Here is a 24,473-nt window from a genome sequence, read left to right on the forward strand (position 1 = left end):
CACGGAGATCCTGTTCCCCAAGTACTTTTTTTTTTAATGTGAGCAACCAAAAACAAAAAACCCTCATATGATAACTTAGTGTTACTAAGTCTCCCAGCATGCCTGAGGCATTGATTCATTAGAATTATCTTTGTGTACAGAGGCTAATTTGATGAACAGTTTTCAAATTAGCCTCTGCTTTCATCTGGACTCACCAATGTGGGATAAAATCAAGCTAGCGGAGGAATTTTTTTCTGTTTATAAAATTAATACACGGTTAGTGTAGACATTCATAATATAGGAAAATTGTAAAAGAAAAAAATAAAATCATTCTCATTCCCATGACTTAGGAATGACCGCCATTAACTCTGGCATATTTCCTGTTTAAACAACGATTTCAGCCAGGTGAGGGCTACTCCTCAGTCTTTGGCTAATACAATATTTTATTTCACTTCTCATCATATACCTTTTCAATGTACATTATATTCTCAGTGCATTTGAAAATGTCATTGTTTATACAGGCCCTCTTGTGTGTCCATGGTATTCCATGGGCGTTTTGATCGTAAGCCACCTCAGGGTGCTGAGGCTCAGCTCCGAGGTGGCAGTGTCCCCCACCTCTTGTCCCTGTGCACGCCGTGTTTAATGTTCCCTCTGTTTGTTTTCATTTTCCACGCCCTCCTTCGCACTTGGCATTGCTCTGTGGGTGGGCATTTGGGTTGTTCCCAGGACTCGGCTGTTAGTAAGCTGTGCCGCTGAAGACATGGGGGCGCGCATGTCATGGTGGTGTGATGGGCTTGTGTCATGCAGCGACTAGAAATGAACGATATCTTCTCCCCTTCGCAGCCGGGGTGACGTGCTCGAGTGAACAGCTGACCTGCTCCAGTGGCCAGTGCATCCCCCAAGTGTACAGGTGCGACCATGTGCAGGACTGCGACGACGGCACCGACGAGAGAGACTGCCGTGAGTAGTCCATCCAACTCCTCCCCTGCGCTTCTGCTGCACCCTTCCTAATTTTAACAGTTAGATTTGTAGGTGGGAGGAAACCTCTCTGCTATGTCTCTTGCCGAAATCACTTGTCAGTTTCGTCTCAGGGGTGATGTTCTGATAGGAGTCTGTTGGAAATAGGATGCTCTAAGTTTGTCCTGCCTTGGTGTATCAAGGCTTTTGGATGCAGGACCTCAGGTTGGCCTTGAACAGTTACAGGCGTGCGCCCCCATGCCTGGCTTGTACATGGTGTATCTTGATTTTACTTCCTTTCCCCATGCCCCTCCCCTCCCATTAAACCCTCTTCGCCTCTTTATTTACAAAAAGCTTTATTTATACTTTATCTTTCTTTTATCATTTTTTCTTTTCTCTTCCTTCTTTCTTCCCTCTTCCTAGTTCCTCTTTGCAACTATTTCACAATTTCAGTTTTATGTTTTGGTTCTTATTTACACTTTTGATTTCCCACACCAGAGAAACCATGTGATATTTACACATGTGTGTTCAACTTATTTCACTTAGTATGGTCTCAAGGTCCATTCATTTAGCTATAAATTTCTCAAGTTTATCCTTCTTTATGGCTGTGTAGTACTCCATTGTATAAATAAACCACATCTTCTTCATTTATTCATTGGTTGATGAGCATTTGCATTGTTGCCAAGATTTAACTCTTACAAACCATGCCTCTATAAATATGGGTACACATATCTTGCTGTGGTATGATGTTCTCAGTTTTTCTGAAAAAATACCCAGAAAGGGATGAGCTGGGTCAAATGGCTCCTGTAATCCCAGTTTTATGAGGAATGTCCACACTGATTTTCACAGTGGTTGCACCAGTCTCCACTTCCACCAACAGAAGAACAGGGTTCCTTTTTCCTTACAATCCTACCAGCATTTGTTATTGGCCGAGGACTTGCTAACACCTGTTCTTTCTGAAGTGAGATTGAATCTCAGTGTTGTTTTAATTTCCATCTCTTCAATCACTAATGATGTTTTTTAAAAATTAATTTTATTGAGAAATAGCAATGAGATAGTTTCAAAACAGGTTAGTAGGAGAGTTACAATAATTAATACATTGCATATTGTTATCTTCATACTAGTTATTCATAGTACAAGGTGCAGACATGATATCCTGTCTAAACACTATTAGTTCAAAACTTTCTTCTCATTGAATTAAGAGAAAGTAGCTATATATCTACCCTATTTTGTATATCCAGATACAAAATGGTCCTTCCTTTATATCCCCTTTTTTTGTTTAGTTTTGTCAGAGATGAGTATTCCATTGCCATTTAAGTATTGTAGGTACGTGAATTCAGCAAAGTAATCCAATATTATCCAGTAGTCCATAATAGTAGTGAGTTATCCATAGGACTGGCAATGTCAGAAGTTGTGGACTTGAGCTTTTTCCAGCTCAGCATATTAATGTGGCTTTACTTTTTATACCTTGTTTTTATGCTTTTCTGCTGGATGGTTAAGACCAAGATAAAGCAAGACCTATGTAACAAGAAATGTAACTTTCGTGTCTGACAAGGCCAGTCAAATCCCTTCAGGATTTGCCCTGAAACCCTGTACCTCAGTTTGTAGATCCTTTCAGTGTCAGCCATGTAGGTGAGTCATGGCCATTACTTGACCAGTTTGTTCTCTGATTTCCTAATGATGTTAAATTTTTTTCATATATTTATTTACTGTTTGTATGAAGTAAGAAATGTTAACATTAACATAGATGCCCCAAACATATATGGAGTATAAAATCCAGTTTGGTCAGTTTTTAACTCTTTTTTTAAAAAATGTATTTGGTACAGGGTCTTACTATGCAACTCAGACTTGTAGTGATCCTCCTGTATCAGCCTCTCCAGCCCTGGAATTATAGGTGTGTGCCACCAAGCGCAGTCTTGGTGGCTCAGCGTGCCCAGGAATGGGGCCGCAGGTGATGCTGGGGATTGAACCTGGTCCCTGCACTTGTTTGTGTAGGCACTTGGTCTGCTGAGCTATCTTGCCAGCCCAGTTTTTAAATTTTATTACACTGCCGTGGCGAACTTTTAGGTAAGATTTCTCACTAGTTTTTCTGTTCTGGTGGACTGAACATTTTCCAGACTACTCTGGCAAATTTATTTTTAAAATGACTTTCCTGCTCAGTGCAGTGACCCATGCCTATAAGGCTAGCACTCTGGGAGGCTAAGGCAGGAGGATTGCAATTTCGAGCCCAGTGAGACCCTGTTTCAGAGGGGGTTGGGGGCCCTGAGGATGCAGCGCAGTGTGAAGGTCCTGGGTTCAGCTGTCAGTTTTGAAGAAAATTAGCACAACCAAAATAAGAAAGTAGAGTCCTGTTTTCCATTATGTACTGAAAAAGAGGAGTAATCTGCCTTTCTCAAGGTTTATCTAAAACGTAGGATACAATGAAATTAGCTATTTTGTCAGTCTTATAGTCCAGCTAATTCTGTCTTTAATCTTAGAAACAGCAGTTTATATTAAAGGTGTACCATTTGTGTTCTTAGCTAGTCTATATTTTTTCCTGATATTATTTTTAGGGTACTACTGTTTATCCTATTATTATTACTTACTTATTTCTGTTACTGAGAATCAAACTCAGGACCTCACAGTTGCCAGGTAGACGCTGTGCCACTGAACTGTATCCCTAGCCCTAGGATACTTCTATATATATATATATATTTTTTTAAATTTTATTTATGTGTGTGTGTGTGTGTGTGTGTGTGTGGCCAGCTCAGCCCACCAGGGGGCGGGACTGGCTGGCATGTGGTGCTGGGGATCGAACCGCGGTCCCTGTGCTTTGCCAAGCTTGTTCCAAGTAGGTGCCTTAGACCACTGAGCCATCTCACCAGCCCAGTTCTATATTTTATAAGTTTACTATGTATTTTATCTAGATACTTCCTTTTTTGCTCTTAAATTTGTATTTAAAGCTTCAAAAAAGTTAGTCCAATATTCCAGTTACTAGACTTTGTGTACTTAGAAATGTTGTGATTAAAAGATAATATAGCTTACTGACGCAAGATTTAAATTTTAAAGGCCATAGATATGGTTCAGCGGCACAAGTGCCTGCCTGACATGTGCAAGGTCCTGAGTTCAATTCCTGATACCAGAAAACAAAATAAACAAAAACCCAGAAAATTAAAAAACAGATTTATGGTTTAGTCTATTTTCATGGGATTCTTCCTCTGATGTTTGATAATTTTGATTTAATTTATACTTTTGGATCTTCTCTAAATTTATTTCTTTCAGTCAAGTGGTATATTTTATGCCTCTTGCTGAAAACATTTTTGCTTTTTTTTTCTGGTATCAGGAATTGAACTTAGGACCTTGTGCTTGCCAGGCAGGCACTTATGCCGCTGAGCCATATCCCATGCCCTGTTTTTGTTTTTTTGAGACAAGGTCTTGCTGTGTAGGTCAGGCTGGTCTTGAACTCACCATGCTGCCCAGGAGACCCGTGAACTTGCAGTGATCCTCTTGCCTCACATTCCTGAGTGTTGGGATGATAGCGTGCACCACACGCCCGGCTCTGCATCAGGACCTGATGTAACTTGCATCCTAAATATTCTCTTTTGAGAGGTGGTGGCGTCTTCAGTTTGGGTTGCCCTTCACTTTGGAAATTAGGCCAAGAACTGAGACTTGACACTGGCCGTTTTAGAGATGGTGGTGTTTCTGCCAGGTCCAGCAAGCTGGGGTGTCAGGGCATCCCACTGTGTGAAGCAAATGCTAGGTCCTTCTTGGAGGCATATGCAAATATTTTAATAAATATGAGAAAATCATATTGCATTTTATACATTCCAGAACATAAACAAATTCTAGTTATGTTCCTTAGTAGCAATAAGGCCAGCGTTATCATACTTTCTTACAATTAAAGAAACTGAAATTCTCAGAGAGGGCAGCTTGGCTTGTGTAGGGCAGCGTCTGTGGGCGGAGGGCTCTTCACCGAGGACAGAGTCCTACCTAGGTGAGTATCAGAGCCCGGAGGCTGGTGTGCCCTCCAGCAGTCTGCGTCTTTTTCCCCTTATGTACAAGCAATAAAAGGAGTGCTCCTTATTGTAAATGCAGTGGGACTGAAGGAAAGGCTGCTAGGGGAAGCATAAAAGGCAGCCCAAGTAGACTGCTTGGATTTTTTTCCCGGTGCACAGCCCACAGCCAAGCCTAAGGCTGGCAGTCCAGGTGCTCCAGCCCTGCCGAGGGACCTTCCCGACTCAGCTGGCCTGAGACCAGCAGGCGAGCAGCTGTGATTGGACAGAAGGTGGAGAAGGAAGCGCATCCTCATAGAACATCTCAACAAGTTTTAATACAAGCAAGTGTGAAATAAGGATTCCCTAGGAGAGAGATTGGATTTTATAGTTCATGTTTCTGGAGTTTTGTGATGAAATGTTCTTACTTATTTTCTTCTTCCTTGCTACTGGTTTCTATGTTTTATTTATGGAGGGATATTAAAAAAAAAAAAATCTTGCAAACTCCTGGGCTTGTTGACGCATGCTGAGAATTCCAGCTCTTGGGCACCTGAGGTAGGAGGCTCATGGAGTTGAAGGCCATCCTGGATTACATAGTGAGTTCAAGGCCAGCTTGAACCATATATAGAGAGGTCTGTCTCAAAAAAAAAAAAAAAAACAAAAAAAAACCCAAAAAACTTCGCTCTGCTTTTCCTTCCCCTCCCCGCCTTCCCTGTCTGTCCTTTCTCTTTCCTGTCTCTCCCCTTCCTGTCCTCCTCCCTCTTTCCTCTCCCATCCTCCTCCCCTCCCATCATGAGGTCCCTCTCCCTCATTAGTAGCCATTGATGATTACTGTGGAGGTCCACTTGGTGGTGCTGAGACCCACAGGACTGAGACTTAACCAGGAGACTGTGCTTCGTTCTCTTTCTACAGTGTTAATGCATTGTAGGTATTACTTGTGGACAACCTGAGAATCAGCCTGTGAATATAACTTGTCTCACTTTCTTAGAAATAAGATCATTGATAGCAATGGGTCTTAATATAAGGGGCACCTAGAAACCATTTATAGATAGGAAGGGGTGTTGGGGAACCCCCCCCCCCCAGTCCCCAATGTTTGAAAGGATCAGGAAGCTCAATCAAGTAATTCATAGCCCTGCCTGTCAGACCAGACCCCTAAATTATGGTCCCTACCCTTTCAGCCTTCTCACTCAAGACCTAGAGCTCTAAAACAGAGCACCTTGTGTCCATTCCAGGCATTCCTTCTCACAACAAAGGCTGGTGTGTAAGAGTGGTCCCAGGGAGGCAGGCAGCAGGAGGGAACAGACTGACATGATGAAAAGGAGGGCTGAGGATTAAGGTCCCTATAAAAAAGGACTATCTTTGAAATAAATATCATATGGCATGGGAGATTTTTCTTGTGGCTAGCCTTTTTACTTGCTATATTTTTTATATTATTAAAGCGCTTCTGGTTATTCTCCAGCTTGAAATATTTCTAAATGTGTATATGTATATATGATGAAACCTGGGCCTGCCCTGCTGGGCCCGCCCCTGGGGCACACTGAGCCTGCAATTGAGACTGGGTGTGGTAGCACACATCTGTAATCCCAGCATTTGGGAGACTGTAAACAGGTTGATTACTATGAGTCAGATCTAGTACTGAGACCCTGAATACCTTGTAGACTCTTCCCTAAAAAAAAAAAAAAAAAAAAAGACAAATAGAAGTTCATTTTTATTTTAGTATTCCTCTGTTTACCAGCTGGGTGCATGCCTGTAATCCTAGCCCTCAGGAGGCTGAAGCAGGAGGATTGCTGTGAATTCAAGGCTAACCAGGGCTACATAAGTGAGCTCAAGGCCTGTCTGAACTACATAGTGAGACCCTGTCTCAAAAAAAAAAGGCACCTGATATTAAATGGCTTGTCAGTTAATTTTCTTTTTAAGGAGCAGATTCAGAACTGTAGCCCATTTTGCTTCTAATGGGATTAGCATCAAGGAAAAACCACTCATGCAGAGTCTAAGATAAACACCAGAACAATGTGGCAATTATGGGTCATTCAGTTAATATATCCAGGCAGCTCCTGGTTGCTCAGAAATAGTAGTCTCTTTTCAGTGACGTAAAAAGGTTATTTTGTTTTATTGAATGCTGTATTAGAATGATTTTGGTGTGAGTAAAACTATGACTAATTATCATTGCTCTGCGGCCCTTCTCTTTTGTTACATAGGAATGTCGAGGGAAGGGTAAAATCCTAGTACAATGAAGGCTTTCTTGCTGGTAATCAGTAGTATTTGGTCGGCTTGCAATGGGGCCTGCTTTGTCCCTGAAGTTTTATTTCTATTGACTTTCTGTTCTATAGAATTCAAACATTTTCCTTTGCACGCAGAACCGCGGAAACTCCAGCAGTGGGGCGAGAGCGGAAGGTGGGTAAAGTCACTCTTTAGGCCCTGAGAGCTCTCGAGAGAACTTGGTTCTCCAAACTCTGCCGTGTCTGCGGGGGAGCCGGCTCCAGTGGCCTTCCTTCCACGGCACAGCACAGAGGCACCTTTTGAGCAGCCTCACAGCTGAGATAAGATTCAGAGCCCTGGAACGTGCAGGAAAAAGAGAAAATTCTCTTTCCTTGAGTCTTTTTCAAACGGGCACTCTATGTACCTATCTCCCATACCTATCTCCCATCTCTGAAAAGACTCTTGGCTCCCTCTCAGCTTTTGCCTATTTACTTTGCTTCTTTTTACAACCAAGTTAGGTAAAATTGTCTTTAATCACCTTTGCGATTTATACTCTTCTGTCTGAACCCTTTGAAAACAGTCCTTCATCTCTTCCAACCTCCTGAAAATATTCTTGTTTGTGCCACACATACCTGCCATTCTGCTAAAATCATTTTATTGCCTTTTTTTTTTCTTTCCGTTTTTGTGGTGCTGGGCCTTAAATCAAGGGTCTTGTGTATGCTTGCCAAGCCACACTCAAATAGCACCTTACCAGGAAGCTTCTCCTTCCTGTCAATCATGATTGCTATTTTATTCTCCTGTATTTTTATAATTATTTTAATTTTTTCATCTTTTTGAGATAGGGTTTTACTATGCAGTTCAGGTTGGCCTTGAACTCACTTTGTAACCCAGGCCGGCCTCATTTACAGCAGTCCTCCTATCTCAGTCTCCCAAGTGCTAAGATTACTAGTGTGCACCACCATAATTTGTAGTCATTGTTTATACGCGGCTTTTATGTGTGATATTTCATCCTCCCAAGTAGAATATAAATTTTGTGTGTGTGTGTCTTTTTGAGACAGGGTCTCACTATGCAGTTCATTCTGGTCTTAAACTGATTTTGTAGCCCAGTCTGGCCTTGAACTAGCAGCACTCCTCCTGCTTCAGCCCCCCAAGTTCTGGGATTACAGGCATGCACTACCATGCCTAGCTGGAATATAAATTTCTAACAGCAGGGACTTTATTTCATAGTACCTAGCACATACTAGTTATGTTTTTTTTTTTTTTTTTAAATATTTATTTATTTGTTTATTTAGTGTGTGTGTGGCCAGCTCAGCCCACCAGGGGGCGGGCCTGGCTGGCATGTGGTGCTGGGGATTGAACCGCGGTCCCTGTGTTTTGCTTAGCTTAGCTTGTTCTAAGTAGGTGCTTTAGACCACTGAGCCATCTCACCAGCCCCACTAGTTATGTTTTTAAATGAAGGTTTGTTTTTTTTTTTCCAGAACCGGGGATTGAACTCAGGCCCTTGCGCTTGCCAGGCAAGCGCTTATTCTACTGAGCTATCTCCCCGACCCCCTGAATGAAGTATTTTTTAAAGAGCTGTTGGAATTTCTATTTCACTTATGATTTTTTTTAAATTTTATTCTTGGCACTTAACTAGGAAGTCAGATTTCAAGAACCACCTGTTGAATAGATTGTAATGGAGAATCAGGCAGCACACTGTGGAATAATAACTGGCTCTGGGCACACTGGCATTTTTACTGACAAATTTGAGGTGATTTACTGATGAGGTTCAAATTGTTTGGGGCCAGGCTCTCCGCTGAGGCACCCAGCCGCCCATGTCTGGCAATGGGCTGCTCCTACCATGTAACCCTGGGGAGCAGTCGGCCGACTTGCTCCTCAGGGCAACATTGCCAGTTTCTTCTAGTCAGGAAAGGCACTGGGATGGGCAGCAGGAGAGGGAAGTGCCCAAGGTGTGTGTGGCCTCAAATGCCAGCATGTAGCCTCATAAGCTCTGACAGGGAGCAGGTGCCACTAGGCACGGTGGGTGGATAAATGCTTGCTCCCCATGAGAAGGCATCCTCTTTGCACCGTTCTTTGCAGTGTTTAATGCATGAGCTGAAAATTTTCTCATTTGCCTCTGTGCTACAGCTTCTTTGAGACTTTTATGTTTTGACTTTAGAACTAAGGTCTTTATCTCTTTTGCAGTTTTGAGTGATAGATTTGTTTTTATGAGGATAAGGAGGGGCTACAGGTCCAGATCCTTGCAGCGACCTCTCAGATGCATTTCTTTCTCCTCCTCCTACTTTTCTTTTTTCTTTAGATTTGATTGAGACAGGATCTCTTGTTGGTCTTTGAAAAAACCTGTCTTCTAATTCTGATTGTTTTGAGACAGAGTCTTGCTACTTAGTTCAAGCTGGTCTTGAATTCACAGTGATTCTCTGCTTCAGCCTCCTGAGTGCTGGGGTCACAGGCGTGTGCCACCACTGCCTACTTCCTCTCAAGTACATTTGAAGCCTCGTGTCAGGTCACTGTGGAGAGACTAGATTGGAACATGGGTTTAAAACTCATTCATACAAAGGAACCAGGATAAGGAAAGCCAGATAACTTAATGTCCTTTCCTTTTTGGCATTGGCTTCCTAAGCATTCAGACAAAAACGTGAAATTAGTCCAGCTCTCCTAGCCCTTGGGATAACCACATTTTTTTCTCTTTCCAAGGTGCTGATTTTCGTTTTATGTTTCTGACCACATATATAGATTTATTTATGTATTTTGTTTGTAGCAAGATCTCTATGCAGTGCAGGCTGGCCTTGAACTCATTTTGATCCTCCTGCCTCAGCCTCCTGAGTGTTGGGAATATTGGAGTGTACTAGGATATAGCTGTGGAAATTCACTTCAAATCCATTTTGGGACAAGGAGGAAAAATAATTCTCTGTTGCCAGTTTTGCATATGACACCTCCGTGCCTGTTCCTCCTGGCGGCTACTTAGGGGACTTGACATCGACTGGGTGGGGTCTGGGAGTTGTGGCCCAGCTACTTTATGCCTGCTCTGTCCTGGTCTTCCTTCTAGAAGCTGTGTGTCCCAGCGTATGACTCCCTGGATTCCTAAGTTATGTCCGTTTGGCAACTTCCATAGAATGCACCATAAATGCCAGAGACTTGGAGTTGGCTCCACTTTTCCAAGGCTCCTTCTCTTTTTTTCTTTTAAATATTTTCTGTGCCCATTTCATCTTCTGCGATTTTTTGCATCTTCTTACTGGCTCTGAAGCCTCTCAGTGATAGCTGCCTCCATCGCGTGACCTGTAGAGCTTCCTTCTACAAGGAACCTGAGTTCTAACTCTCCAGTTTAAGGAATTTTCATACTCCTCAGGCTTCTCATCCATAAAATAGGAATCACCACAGAATCTACCTTACAGGGTTGTTCAGACATACTAAGCACTTGGACATGTTTTGGCACTCTTCAGTATGTTTATAACAATCATTGCTTATTTAGCTTTGTGACTAAAGTTTTTTTTTTTTCCCTAGCAGAGCATTGCTTCGACTGCATTAATCTGTCTGAGAGCAGAGTGAGATGGTGAAAGGGCTCTGGGCTCCTGGTGTCTGGGTTGTGCTTTATTAGCAATTTCTTGTGTACTTTTCAATCTTGGGCTTAAGTTTTTAAATCTGTGTTTAAGGTGCCTTATCTTACATCAGTTTACCAAACTCCATATTCTTTGTGACCACTTTGTCAAATTGTGAGAATAAGACATATTGGTAGCCTTCCTGACAAGATAAAAAGAAGACAGCCGAGTACTTGCATTTCATCCTGGCTTAAATGATTTCCATTCTGGGAACTTCACAAGCTCCTTAGAGCGGTTTCCTACATCTTCCTTATTGATTATATGAAAAGAACTACAGCATGAAACCTTTTCAGTGCTGGCTGGTGTTGGAACCCAGGGCTTTCACACTGAGCTGCATCCCCAGCCCTTTTTTATTGGTTATTTCCAGGCAGGGTCTTACTTATTTATTTATGTATTTTGGTACTGGGGATCGAACTCAGGACCTAGTGCTTGCCAAGCAGGCGCTTATGTGGCTGAGCTATTCCCCCAGCCTGAGGCAGGGTCTCATTAAATTGTGAAGTTGCCTTGGCAGGGCTTGAGGTTGCCATCCTCCTGCCTCAGCCTCCCAAAGTGCTGGGATTACATGTATGCACAGTCACGCCTAGCTTCATGAAAACTCTATGCTGTAAGTCAAATGATTAACAGAAAAAAATTTAAAAAATCTTCAAGTACCAATCTTGGATGTGCACTTTGGGGTAGTTCTTAATTTTGGGGGAACAAGAACTTGTTTTGCCAACAACAAAAGTTCACTTGGAACTTGGAGGACATGAAGAAGAGAGAAGCTCAATGTGGTCAGAGGAAAGGTGTGTCCACATGTTGTATCCGGAACTTGGTTAGCAGGTACTTGTCAGTCTTTCTGTTAAAACGTCATTCCAGGGGCCAGAAGATGGCTCAGTAGAATAAGCACTTCCCCGGCAAGCTCAAGGGCCTGAATTCAATCCCTGGTTCTGCAAAAAAAAGCCCCCAACAAACAAACCCTGCAAAAAACACATCATTCCAGAGAGGGAGTTTCCTTGGCCTTCTTGTATGAATATCATTTCCTCTGTTAGTGTACTTTGTACTTAGAATGCTGCAGCGCGTTTCAGTCACTGGATGGATTTGTTAGAGGGGTTGGTGGGGAGGTACAAAGGGGTATAGGAAGTGGTAGTGGGGAAAGAAGTGAGACTCAGGCTTGCCAAATGAGCCTAAAGAGAGGCTGAGGCTTTTAGAAGAGAGCTGTTTGTCCCTCATTCCCAGTGTCAAACAGCTGACTTCTGGCCTGGCAGTACTCTCCCTACGACATCAAGCTGGCCGGTTGTTGTGGGGGCATGAGTCATGCCGGTAAACCTGCAGTCACGTGTGTGGACCCTGTTTTAGTTCTTCCAGCTTTATGGCACTGGTTCTCAAAGAGCAGGGTAGAAAAAAAAAAGAGCTCTGCCCAGCACGTTTATCCCCAATCTCCCATATCTCTAATAATTACTTTAAATGAGGTGGCCACAGTGTAAGCCCAAATAAATGTCCCTCCTGGCAGGTACCTTATCTGCTGCAAAGAACTGTATTTTCTAAAATTCTTTTCCTCCTGCTTACTGCTGCTCTTAGGAGGTGAGATAACATGCAAGCTTGAGGGGCTCCCTGCACGCTGGCCTTGCCTGGCCCTTGTACTGCGAAGGCAGAATTAGTAACCAGAGTTGTGCAGCCTGTTTGCAGGTGCTTGGGCAACGCATGTCAGGGATGGACAGCGGCCTCCTTCAGCACTCACTCACTCTGGACTGAGGGAAAAAAAGATTTCAGAAAAAAATTAAACTTTTAATCAGCTACTAAAAAAAAAAGCCCTGCCTTTTTTTTTTGAGATTTGATCTTGTTTATTTATAACTCTAAAATTTTAGTTGGCCAGACTTGAACTTCATTGTTCTTTGGGCTCCTTCATCCTCTGGCCTCACCTGCATTTCCTCCAAGCAGTACAGGACAGAGTGACAGTCCACACTTGGTTCCTTAGCCCTGGGGGAGGGGCTTTCTGGTTACACTGGCAGACAGTGTCCTCTGCCAAGTGGAAAGGTTGGCAGATTCTGCCAGCTCCCTAGCCCCTGTTGATGAGGCATGACTGTGGCATTCAGCACCCAAGTGTGCTGTTCTCTTCCCCCAGTGACCCCATGAGGGGCACTCAGATGACAGCCGTAGCGTGCCCCAAGCAGACCTGCACTTTCTGCATTTTTTCCTGGTCTGTGGCAGGAATCTCCCTGGCTCAGTAGCAGGCACCTCATTGAGTGTAGGATTGACTGTGTGTGACTCCTGCAGTTCAGACTTAGAGACGCTTCATGGAGTTCTGAGTTTCCGGCGATGAGTTTTAGGCTGCTTCTTCCCTTACTGTACAGAAATGGGAAAAGATCACACATACTGGGGATCGAACGTAGGACTTCAGGCTTGCCAGTATCGTGTCACTGAACCAAGTTTCTGGCCCAGGGCAAGATCTTTTGGAGTGCATAGTTTGTAAAGTTTTGGATTGTTCACATGGAACAGGTTTAATGCAGTTTTAGCACAGAATTTTGTGCAGTTTCTGCTTGAAAGGCTTTGGGATGGTCCAGAAAAAACAAATGGGTTTTTCAATGTTCAATGTTATTTCCCTCAGATTGTGTTCTTAAATGCAAATTTAGCATCAGTGGGGGACTGTTACTTGGTTTTTGAAATTTTAACTAAGGTATGGTTAAAAAGAATTTGAAGATAACCTGAGAATTACTAAGAAAATTATCTTTAATGAGGGGCTGAGGAGATGGCTCAGTGGAATAAGCACTTCCCTGGCAAGCGTGAGGACCTGAGTTCAATTCCTGGTTCTGGGAAAAAAAAAAAAAAAGAAAAAAAGAAAATGATCTTTAATGAGAAAAAGAAACTAAGGAAGGTAGTATATTCACGGGAAGGAGGGCATGCATATTCAAAGAACATAAAAAGCAGGCACTCAAAATTTTTGATTAGTTAATATTTTTAGAGTTTGTTATTGAGAAAAGGTCTTACTGTGCAACTCAGGATGGCCTTCTGCCTCAGCCTCTTCCATGCTGGGATTGCAGCGTGTGCCGTCACATTAGCCTGGAGAGTCTTAAAGTGTGTTTGCTATTTTCATTCTGCTTTTTCTCTTCTTTTTTTATTTTATTTTATTTTTATTTTTATTTTATTTTTCAACAAATAATACACTGCATATATTCTTCTTAGTGGTTAATTGCTGTACAAGATACGGACTTGTGATCCTATTTACAAACACCATTAGAACAAATCATTCTATTCATTAACAGAATGTAACTATATATCTATCCCAACCACTTTGAATACACAGATACAAAATGGACATTCATCTGTATACCCCATTTTTTCTAATGCTTTTTCTCTTCTTAAAAACAGACTATCCAGTGTGTGAACAGCTTACTTGTGCCAATGGAGCCTGCTACAACACAAGCCAGAAGTGTGACTCAAAAGTGGACTGCAGGGACTCCTCCGATGAGGTCAACTGCAGTAAGTCCTGTGCATGGAGGGACAGTGACATGGGGAGCCAGTGGACGCCGACCTGAGAGAGCCAGTTCCGTGCATCTCTCCTTGAGCCTGTGTTCAGTGAATTCATGTTGGTGATGTTAAGTCAACTACTGGTATGGTATTTACACCATGGGTATTGGCAGATGCTACAAATCAGGGGCCCGTGTGCTCCTGGAGAGCTGACTGCTACATGTTCACTGGCATGCTGTTGTCTAATAAGAATCAGCTTAATCTTGAGAGAAGTGGCTGTCATGGAATTGAAACTCTTTTTTCCCCCTTCTTTGTGTCCTAGCTGAAACATGCATGCACAACGAATTTCAGTGTGGCACTGGAGAATGTGTCCCTCGAGGCTATCTCTGCGACCACGACAATGATTGTAGAGACAGCAGTGATGAACATAATTGCAGTACGGTGATTTCCTTCTACTGGGTCACGTGGTTAAGACGATTTGTTTTCCTCCCACTTTTTTCAAGGCAAAGAGTCATTAGATGGAAGTAGAGCCAAAAAGATCCTGTTAGGGACATGGCCTTAGCTCTATTTTATCACTCAGGATCCTTTGTTTTCTAAAGATCTATGTTGAGTTGAAAGGTTGCTGATGGCCAGTTTGCATTCTTTCTTAGAGTTTGTATTGTGTCATAGAACTGTGAAATTATCCCTATATTGCAGGAATGGTTCTGATAATTCTCATAGTAAGGTTAGAGAAGAGATTGAATGAGGAAGGAACTTCCTTCTGGCAGCAGTGCTATCTTTCCTTTTTATTTTATTTATTTATTTTTTGGCAGAACCGGGGATTGAACTCAGGCCCTTGCGCTTGCCAGAGAAGCGCTTATTCTACTGAGCCGTCTCCCCGGCCCCTATCTCCTTTTTAAACTGGAGGGTCAGGAAAGCTCATGCCTAGCATGGAATGAATGATTTTCTTTACACCTGTTTTGATTGGTTGGCACCCATGCCTCATGGGGTTTTTGAGTACTGTCAGTATCACCCCAATTTTCTATGAGCGCCATGTGATCTCCTTTAAAATACTTGAACTTATTTCACTGATTGTATTAAATAAAAAGAATGTCACCTCATGGAATGGGTGACACATTTGGTCCACAGAAAGTAATTATAGTGCTTGTGGTAAAATAGGATGCTGATCATTTGTGTGTCTCTTGCATCTTAATTAGGCGGCATTAGTCTGTGCTGGATCAACCTGGCACCTGAGTTTATTTCCTGGACCCAAAGCTGCTGTATCCCCTCCCCCACCTTTTTTCATTTCTGTCGAAATACCCAAGGGATTAAATTGGTAGAGATTTCAGACCCCAGGAGCTCAGGTTAGGCATTGAGGTGAGACTGGCTTTTTTCTGGGTGATGTGTGTCTCTGGAGTACAGCTGTTCCTTTCTTGCAGACTATGAGACCTGCAGTGGGAACCAGTTCACTTGCCCCGACGGCCAGTGCATTCATCAGAACTGGGTTTGTGATGGAGAGGATGACTGTCCAAACTTTGGAGATGAAGATGGATGTGGTAAGGAGGGGAGCAGTTTCATCACAGTTTTCCTCAGTTATTTGGATGGCTCTAGAAATAATAGGTTTCATTAAACAAAGTAATAAGAATACAACAGTGGTGGTTGTATTGCATGATATTTTCAAATTAGTGGTTTTGGTTGTCAGATATAAACCAAAATTGGTATAAAATAACAAAACAACAAAAAGAAAGTTATAAGAAGTTAAAAAGAAAAAAAAAAAGAATATTTTAAGTATTACCTGCTTTCAACAGATCAACAGAAATCAGTAGTACAGTTATCCAAACTATCCTATATCTATACGTAAATATCTTTTTTCCTTCTTTTATTTATTTATTTATTTATTTATTTATTTATTTATTTATGTGTGTGTGTGTGTGTGTGGCCAGCTCAGCCCACCAGGGGGCGGGGCTGGCTGGCATGTGGTGCTGGGGGATTGAACCGTGGTCCCTTTGCTTTGCTAAGCTTGTTCTAAGTAGGTGCTTTAGACCACTGAGCCATCTCACCAGCCCCTTTCCTTCTTTTTTATCCTTTCCTTCATCCCAGTTTTTCCTTCCCATTGAACAAATTCTTTCCCTTTCACAGTATCTGTTGTACCTTTCAGATTTTATTTACTCTTTCAGGTTCTCACACTGGCGAGACAATACAATGTTTGCACTTGCAGGTCTGATTTATTTCACTTACCAATACAGTCTCTAGTAGCATTCATTTATGTATAAAAGCCTCTGATTTATCTTTTTTTTTAATAGCTGAGTAATACTCCATTGTGTAAAAATACCACATCTTTTTTTATCCATTCCTCAGTTTATGGGCATTTGGTTTGTTTCCAAGATTTAGCTATGACAAATTGTGCTGCTATAAACATGGGTGCACATATATCACTGTGGTATGATGATTTCAGTTCTTTTGGAAAAAGCGTAGGAGGGGAATAGCTGGCTTGAGTGGGACATTGAATCCTAGCTTTTTGAGGAATCTCCACACTGATTTCCACAATAGGTGTACTAGTCTGCCTCCCACCAACATGGGTGAAGGGCTCCTTTTTCCACACAGAGGAGAGGCTTTATTATTGGGAAGATATTTAAAGATTATTTGAGAGTGAAGCTGGGTGTGGTGGTGCACACATGTAATCCCGGCACTCAGGGAGACTGAGATAAGATTCCAAATTCAAGCTCAGCCTGGGCAACATAGTAACTTACTTAGCAAGACCCTGTCTGAAAATAAAAACCAGTTAGATGTAGTACAGTGTGGCCCGGGGTTCAATCCCTAATACAGAGGAGGAAGAAAATTATTGGAGAAGGAGATTGCTGATGATATTTGACTTTCACTCTGCTGCTATCATCAGCAGTATTTCCAACCATATGAATTTACCACCACCCACAGCGTGCATCAAATTGCCTGCACCCTTGCCATCTCAGATACGATTAGGATGATACTTGCTCTAAAAATGTCCATTGCTTTTACAATCTGGTCTTCCAGGAAAGTAGTATTTCTGTATTTGAGTTAGGGCTTTTTTTGGACTGTCAGCATTTCAGTAAATTAACAAAACCAAGAAAACCTGATCTCAGGACTCTTGGATTACTTTGATGTCCTAGTTTTAAACTTGTGAGAAAATAAGTGCATCTTGTTTTGTGAATCTAGTTTGTTGCTGATTTAGGCCCATATTTGTTGCTCCTTATATTTTGGTTGCGGGCTGCCACCTCCAGAAAGAGTGTGCCTTCATTCCATTGTGTCACTCCTCAGTAAAGGCTAGTGGTAGAGTTAGACACTACAAGTTTATTGTAAATTATTGGTCATTTGATGGAATTTCGTTGTCGACCCAGCAGATGTGTGTCTCAGCCATGGAGCTGACTGTACTTCTTCTCACTCTATTTTCCCTCCAAAGAGAGTAACCAACGCCATCATTCGTGCTACCCGAGGGAATGGCCTTGCCCGAACTCCGGACAGTGCATCTCCATTTATCAAGTTTGTGATGGGGTCCCAGACTGTCCAAGAGGAGAAGATGAGAATGGTACTGCTGCCGGAAGTCACTGTGGTGAGTGTGGGAGTTTATCTGGGTAGCTTTCAGATAACAGTGTTTTGTGTTTCTATAATAGATTCTCAAAGAACATATCCGTGTGCATTTGTACAACAGATACCCCAAGATGTCACTGATAAGCCTCACCATTCTTGGGCTGGCTGGGAGTTTTCCTGGCCTTTATTTACCAGGTCATTTGCATGTCAGAATGTTGCAGTAAAGGGTGGGCTAATGCAAGCCTTTCTCACATGGTGGAAAGAGCAAAGCTTAGGCCCGAAGCACCTTGAAGCATTGGCTTATGTTACATTTGCTAATGTCTTGCTGACCACAGCTTGACACTTTCCCAAGATCAGAAAGGATGGAAGAAGTAGGTTTTCTCTCTTAATGGGAGGAGCTTAAAAGTCTGGCTTTCCCATCAACAGGGAGGTTTGTTTTATTATTTTATACTTTTGAGACAGGGTCTCACTATGCAGTTCAGGCTGGTCTTGAGCTGACTTTATAGCCCAGACTGGTCTGGAGCTCAGATGATCCTCCTGACTCATCCTCCCAGGTGCTAGGATTACAGGTGCACAACACCCAGCAGGAGATTTGTTTTAATGGCTCTGAAGCTGTTCAGAGGATTTTAATTATTGTTACTGCATTTTTGTGGTGTTGAGGTCAAACCCAGGGAGTCCTGCCTATTAGGCAACCATCCTACTTCTGAGCTGTACCTCCCAGGGTTTCTTTCCTCATCTTATAGAAAAGAATCTTATCTGGAGGTAGGAAAAAAATATCAGGAGCAAACGTGAAAGGATGGCTACTCTCATCACTCCTATTCAGTGTATTTCTTGAATTTTAGCCAGAGCAATTAGGCAGGTACACATCTGCCCAAATAAAACTCACTGATAAAAAAATGTGAAGAATTAAAAGGCTTCAGGTTCCTGGATTCTATTATTTTTCTACAGTAGACTTCAGTTCATCATGTAGTGTTTGATATTTGCAGTAGTCATACTCGTTTATGAGGAAATTGCCTGGACTTAAGCATTTTTTTCCTTTTGGCTAGAATATTCCACAGTCGTCCCCTACAATCAGTCCATCAGCTCTGTGGAGAGCTGATTGTCCTGTGGAGGAACACAGATTATGACCCCAGTCTCCTCAGTTGTAAACTGATTTAGCCAGTGGTGGCTAGAAGTACACAAACTGTAACCCAAGGCTTACTTCTTCCCTTGACAAAACTTGTAATATTTAAATATGCCAAGGCTTTATAGCATTTTCTTTCCATTTCACTGAGGTTAACTTTTAACATTATTTTTACATAAAAAACATTTCTGATGACATATTAACATAACAGTAGTTAATAACTTTAAAAAGTATGACTATTCTTTTACAGTGTAATATTGCAGTCAAATTGGATAGTAACAGGTTTTCCTATACTTCTTCTACCATTCGCTTGCTCAGCTCTTACTCATGGGTAGAGAAGCTGCTAGGTAGACTAGTCTTGTCAGAGATGACTGTTAATTAACACCTCTTCCTTCTGTTTAGGTATTGGTCTGTGCTCTGTCTTAAACTGTGAGTTCCAGTGCCATAAGACGCCCTATGGAGGATCGTGTTTTTGTCCCCCAGGTTTTGTCATCAACCAGAATGACACCCGTACCTGTGTTGGTAAGTGCTAAGTGGGAACTCCTAGTTGTTTATCACAGTGTACTGATAGGTTCCGCTATTTCTGCCAAGTGGAACTGGCCACTACTTGAAGATGCAGGTGGTCTTTTTATGTTTTCTTTTTAAGTCTTTGGAAGTGTGGCTGATACAACTCTGCTGGTCACTGAATACTAAAGTGTTTCCCTCCGTGTGGTTGGTGCACAGATGTCCTCTTTGAGCCCATCAGGGATTGCTCTGGTTGCCTGGCCTTTGTTCCTGGACACACAAATGTCCCATGGACATGTGTGATCCCGGCACTAGGGAGATAGACACCAGAGGATCATAGGTTTAAGGTCAGCCCAGGCTACATAGTGAGGTCCTGTTTCAAAAAGCAAAAGATGCTGGGTGTGGTGGTACATGCCTGTGATCCCAGAACTTTGGAGGATGAGGCAGGAGGATCATTGTGAGTTCGAGACCAGTCTAGGGCTACAAAGTGAGCTCAAGGCCAGCCTGAACTGCATAGTGAGACCCTGTCTCAAAATAATGAAAGAAAAGAGAAGAAAAAGCAAAAGAAATAAACAAGAGCAAGTCTCCAGGAGCCAGAAAATATAGGCTGTGACACAGTAGAGTAGAAGGCCACCAGGTTGCTGCTTAAGTGACTGCACTGGTGGGCCAGGGCTCATGCTGTGCTGAGTGAGAATTCCCCTGGTTTCCACTTCTGCTTGGAAGTCACATTCAAGGTAGCAGATTCCTCATCGTCCTAGTGACTGCCCCCCACAGACACCAGACCTTCCCCCGCCTCTGTTCTATCTGAATTATAGAAGTGGCTTCTCCCACTGGAGGGCTTTGATTCTGATGCCAGCTCTGTATTCTACTGTGCTTGGATCAGAGCCCTCTCTTGGAGCATTTGACATGGACAGGCTCAGTAGTATCTGTTTCTTAGGATTCGAGCAGTGAGTTTTTAATGCTCTGATTTCTTTTTGCATCTTTCTGATTTTTGATTCATGAACAACCAATATTAACAGAATGTGGTCACAAAAGCTTAAAAAAACTTGTTCCTGTTGATGCTGTAAATGATGCTATAAGTGATCTGAGAAGCAATTGGAACCATTCAATAAAATTCAATGTGGCTGCTGTTCATGGATCTCTAAAACATAGATGACTCAGAATTTCCCCAGGAATAGTGTTCTTCAATAGGCTTTAGAAATTTGAGATTCTTTAGGAATTTCTGGACAATCCAAACATGACATGCATAAGAAAGTTTTATGAAAGTAATTCTTCTGAAATAAATTTCTAAAATTTCAATTTATTTATTTTTTTGTCTTTCTGAGACAGGGTCTCACTATGCAATTCAGGCTAGCCTTGAGCTCACTTTGTAGCCCAGGTTGCCCTTGAACTCACAATGATCCTCCTGTCTCAGCCTCCTGAGTGCTGGTATTACAGGCATGTGCACCCACACCCAGCTCTAAACTTCTAATTTATTTTGATGAACAATATTGAAATTTCTAGGCATGATGGCACATGCCTATAATTTCAGCACTCTGGGAGGCTGGAGCAGGAGGATCACAGATTTGAGCCTGCCTGGGTGACTTAGTGGCTTAGTGAGACCTTGTCTCAAGATAAAACTCTAGAAGGCTGGAATGTGGCTCCCTGTAAAAACATAGGTTCAGTCTCTGGTGCCATGAAAAAATGTCATCCAAACAAAAAAACTGACTTTGGGGAAGCCTAATGAAGTCATTCCAGCTCCTGACATCTACGTAATTATACCTTATTAAACATGTTGCTTTTAATAATTACTCATGCCCAGGAAAACTTTTTGATACCAGAAATAAACTCTGGTTTGCCAATTTGAGATTCTTGAGAAAGCCTGTTTCTAAGTGCTGCATAGAACTATCAGTCAGGTTCGCTTACCATCATATGCCAAGAAAAACTGAGTTTTTTTTTATATTTGATGAAGCAATCCAATTGAAGTTGTCTTTGTGGTACTTGAGTAGGTAATTTCAGTGAAGACCACATCTCAAGCTTTGTCCATGACCTAAATGCTCCTCTTAAGTAACTGTGTTTGGCAGGATGTGTTGAGATCAAGTGGTTCATTCAGGTCAGCTGAGAGGACCTGGAGACTTGATTTTTTTTTTTGGTGGGGGGGCAGATTGAACCCAGGACCTTCATGCACTGAACTACTCCCTAGCCTTTTTTGATTTTTTTATTTTTGAGGCAGGATTTCCTTAAATTGCTGAGTCGTCCAGGCTGGGCTCAAGTTTCCAACCCTCTAGTCTCATCTACTTGGAGTGTTGCGATTACAGGCATGTGCCGCCACACCAGGCCCAAAGTCCCTAGTTCTTAGTGATTTCAGATCATTTTGTAAAGAAAACATTATGATCTGCTACTGACCTTGGATTTTCTGTTATTATTACTGTCATTGTGGTTTAACTGGATTTGAAACCTTGCATGGGAGGTGGCTTAGACTGGTAGGCCCTGCCTTTGTACCCTGGCCTTTCTCTATGGGCAGCACCCTCTTTCCTGGAGTGATGCTATATGGTGGTGGGGGTGGGGTGGGGTAATGAGACTGCCTCTTTGTTATTGGCAAATGTCAGCCTCCTCTGTGTCTCTTTACTGCCACGCACCTGCCAGTTGCTTCTCTGTCCTTTAGCGCTTTCCGCACATTCCTGCTCTCCGAGTAGCAGAGGAATGCCAGTAGTAGCAGCAGAAGCTATATGCTCAGAACTGCAGCACCCCTTCTCTCTCTTTCCTTTCTCAGCCTATAGTAAGCGGAGCTTAGGCTGAGCTGCTTCACCATTGAAACTTGATAGGCATCAAAGTCTTTTCAGTAGAAGCAGTGGCTTCTTCCACAATGCCTGCTTGAGGCCTGTGGTGCCCAGGCTGTTCTGTCCTTTCCCCCACTATAGAGCTCAGTTGGCCATTTCCCTCCTTTTCCATATGTGAGTCTGGAGAGCCTTGGCTTGTATTTCCAAGTGTTCAGGACTTCTTTCAGCTGCCTTAATTATGTACAGCCTCATAAGAAATGAAGAGCTGACATAGCTATGTCATTGTGTTATCAAGATTTACAGGTACTCTAGTGAGTGTAACAGAGAAGATTGCCATATTAGACCATGCAAATGATCATTTTATGATTTACTGAACTGAGTCTGCCCATAGCACATTGAACGTTGTGTGACCCAGGCCTGGTCAGCTAGTTTTGAATTCTACAGACATCTTCCAGTCTGCCCAGTGCCTTTCTGGGACTTTACTAGAGATAGCCCCGTTAGAAGATGAGCTCAAAAGTCTATGTCTGAGTGTCTTTGTGCATGTGAGGCCCCTTTCACCTGCAGAGACCTTTCCTGTGACCTCCCCTGTTCTTCAAGAAGAAATGATTTATCCCTGAGTTTTGAAGTAGGCTTAACATTTCATATTTCTTTCAAAGAAGTCTTTATTTTAAATATGTTAACATGTTGTTAACGCTTGTTCAAGCTAAGCTGAAATTTTAGAGGAGTTGCTTTCGTTTGCTCTGTTGAGCATTTCGGTTCAACAACTCTCTGTGTGGCTATAGCCTTCTGCTCTGCTGACCCTGGTGGCTGACGTGTTCCAGTGGCTCCAGGTGTCTGGAACCTGTGCAGCACTTGTCATCTCAAATGTGACTCTCCAGTGAGTGCCTCTATGGTGACCAAGAACAGAATTGAATAATTCTGATGTGAAATGTGGTGTCTCTCCACCGTTCATCTGCCTCTGGTGGGTCTGACCTGGCTGCGAGGCCTCAGTGGTGTGCTGAAGTAGTCTACCAACCTCATTGTTGGCGATTGACAGGACATGCTGTTTGTTGACAGAGTGACATCATGGCACAGAGTTAGGTCAGGGAGGTCATTCTCCATGGTGAGGTTTCACACAGCAGACGGATCGGGGTGTCCAAAGGGGCCTAAGCTAAAAAAGAAGTTTTTGAGTGATTTTTCAAAGCTGTATTTGTTGGTAGGATGGGGCAAAGAATACAAAGGAAAGAAAAACAGATAAAGCTAATGAGCTGTGTGGGTGTGGGGAATTTAAGGTAGTAATCCAGTGTTTTACATAGTTTCTATAGTCTTTTCTGCTCTCATGAAAAATCCTCAATTATTCTTTCACTTTGTTTTTACTTTGACTGATGATAGACACTAAAGAGCTAAAAGATGCAATCTCTCTCAGTCATTAAAAGTGAAGGCTGTTTAGCAGTCATTGGGATTTGTACAGCTTTTGGAGCACCAGTGATAGGAAAGGCATTGGTGCCCAAGTTTCCTCCTTATAATTTCACCTTTGGTTTTCTTCTGTTGATACTGCAAGTCTTGCTTGTGGGGTGATTCTGGACCCTCAGCCATGCTGTATTCTTATGAGTCCTGCATTCAAGATGAGGGTGCGTGCTGAGGGTGGTGGTGCATGCTTTTAATCCTAACACTTGGGAGGGTCATCACAAACTCAAGGCCAGCCTGGGCTATGTAGTGGACTCAGGGCTAGCCTGAACTACATAGCAAGACCCTGTCTGAAAGAAAGAAAGAAAGAAAGAAAGAAAGAAAGAAAGAAAGAAAGAAAGAAAGAAAGAGATTGTAACTGGTGTGGGCTTGGGGGCAATAAATATCCTGAACTTTCATTCCTGCTAAGGTAAAGCCCTGGGGGGGTAGGAGGATTCATCCACAAGGGCCTTTCATACCCACGCAGTGTGTTACCTTGTATCTGGACTGATTTTTTTTTCCTCCCTCCTTGGTTGGCCTTAGTTCTTGGCAAGAAGGATGTGCTGGTCCAAACTGTCACATTGGGTCTGGAAGAAAACTGGGCCCTTGGCTTGATCCCAGAACCTTCCTATGCTTTGTTATTTGGGAGTCATGGGATCACCTGACCAGTGTTGTAGAATCCAACACTCAGGAGTTTTTGAGTGATATTCATAGCAGTCCAAATAAAGCTTATAGGTAAGAGCAGGTTCTAGAAATCTGGGAAATTCTAGTCTCGAGGGTGTAGTAGTTTCCAAAAGTGTTAATCTTGAGAATTTCCTAAAGCCAGAGGGCAAAAAGAATAGAAAGAAAAAAATGGAAGATATTTTCATGTCTTGAAAATAAGTTTAGGGCTGGAGAGATGGCTCAGTGGTCTAAGGCACCTACTTAGAACAAGCTTGGCAAAGCATCAGGGACCGCGGTTCAATCCCCCAGC

The 24,473-nt window shown here is 42.5% G+C and overlaps 1 protein-coding gene across 1 annotated transcript in view; it reads left to right on the forward strand.

Moving 5' to 3' along the window:
• Lrp2 (LDL receptor related protein 2) overlaps positions 1-24,473 on the forward strand; it is a 207,114-nt gene that overhangs the window by 42,633 nt on the left and 140,008 nt on the right. Inside the window, exons 4-9 of the mRNA XM_023719208.1 lie at positions 823-939; positions 14,048-14,158; positions 14,469-14,582; positions 15,565-15,681; positions 17,562-17,711; positions 19,215-19,334. Coding sequence (XP_023574976.1) covers positions 823-939; positions 14,048-14,158; positions 14,469-14,582; positions 15,565-15,681; positions 17,562-17,711; positions 19,215-19,334 — 729 coding nt within the window. The remainder of the gene's footprint in view (positions 1-822; positions 940-14,047; positions 14,159-14,468; positions 14,583-15,564; positions 15,682-17,561; positions 17,712-19,214; positions 19,335-24,473) is intronic.

The sequence above is a fragment of the Octodon degus genome, unplaced genomic scaffold (assembly GCF_000260255.1).
Source record: "Octodon degus isolate 3935 unplaced genomic scaffold, OctDeg1.0 scaffold00065, whole genome shotgun sequence".
Taxonomy (NCBI): Eukaryota; Metazoa; Chordata; class Mammalia; order Rodentia; family Octodontidae; genus Octodon; species Octodon degus.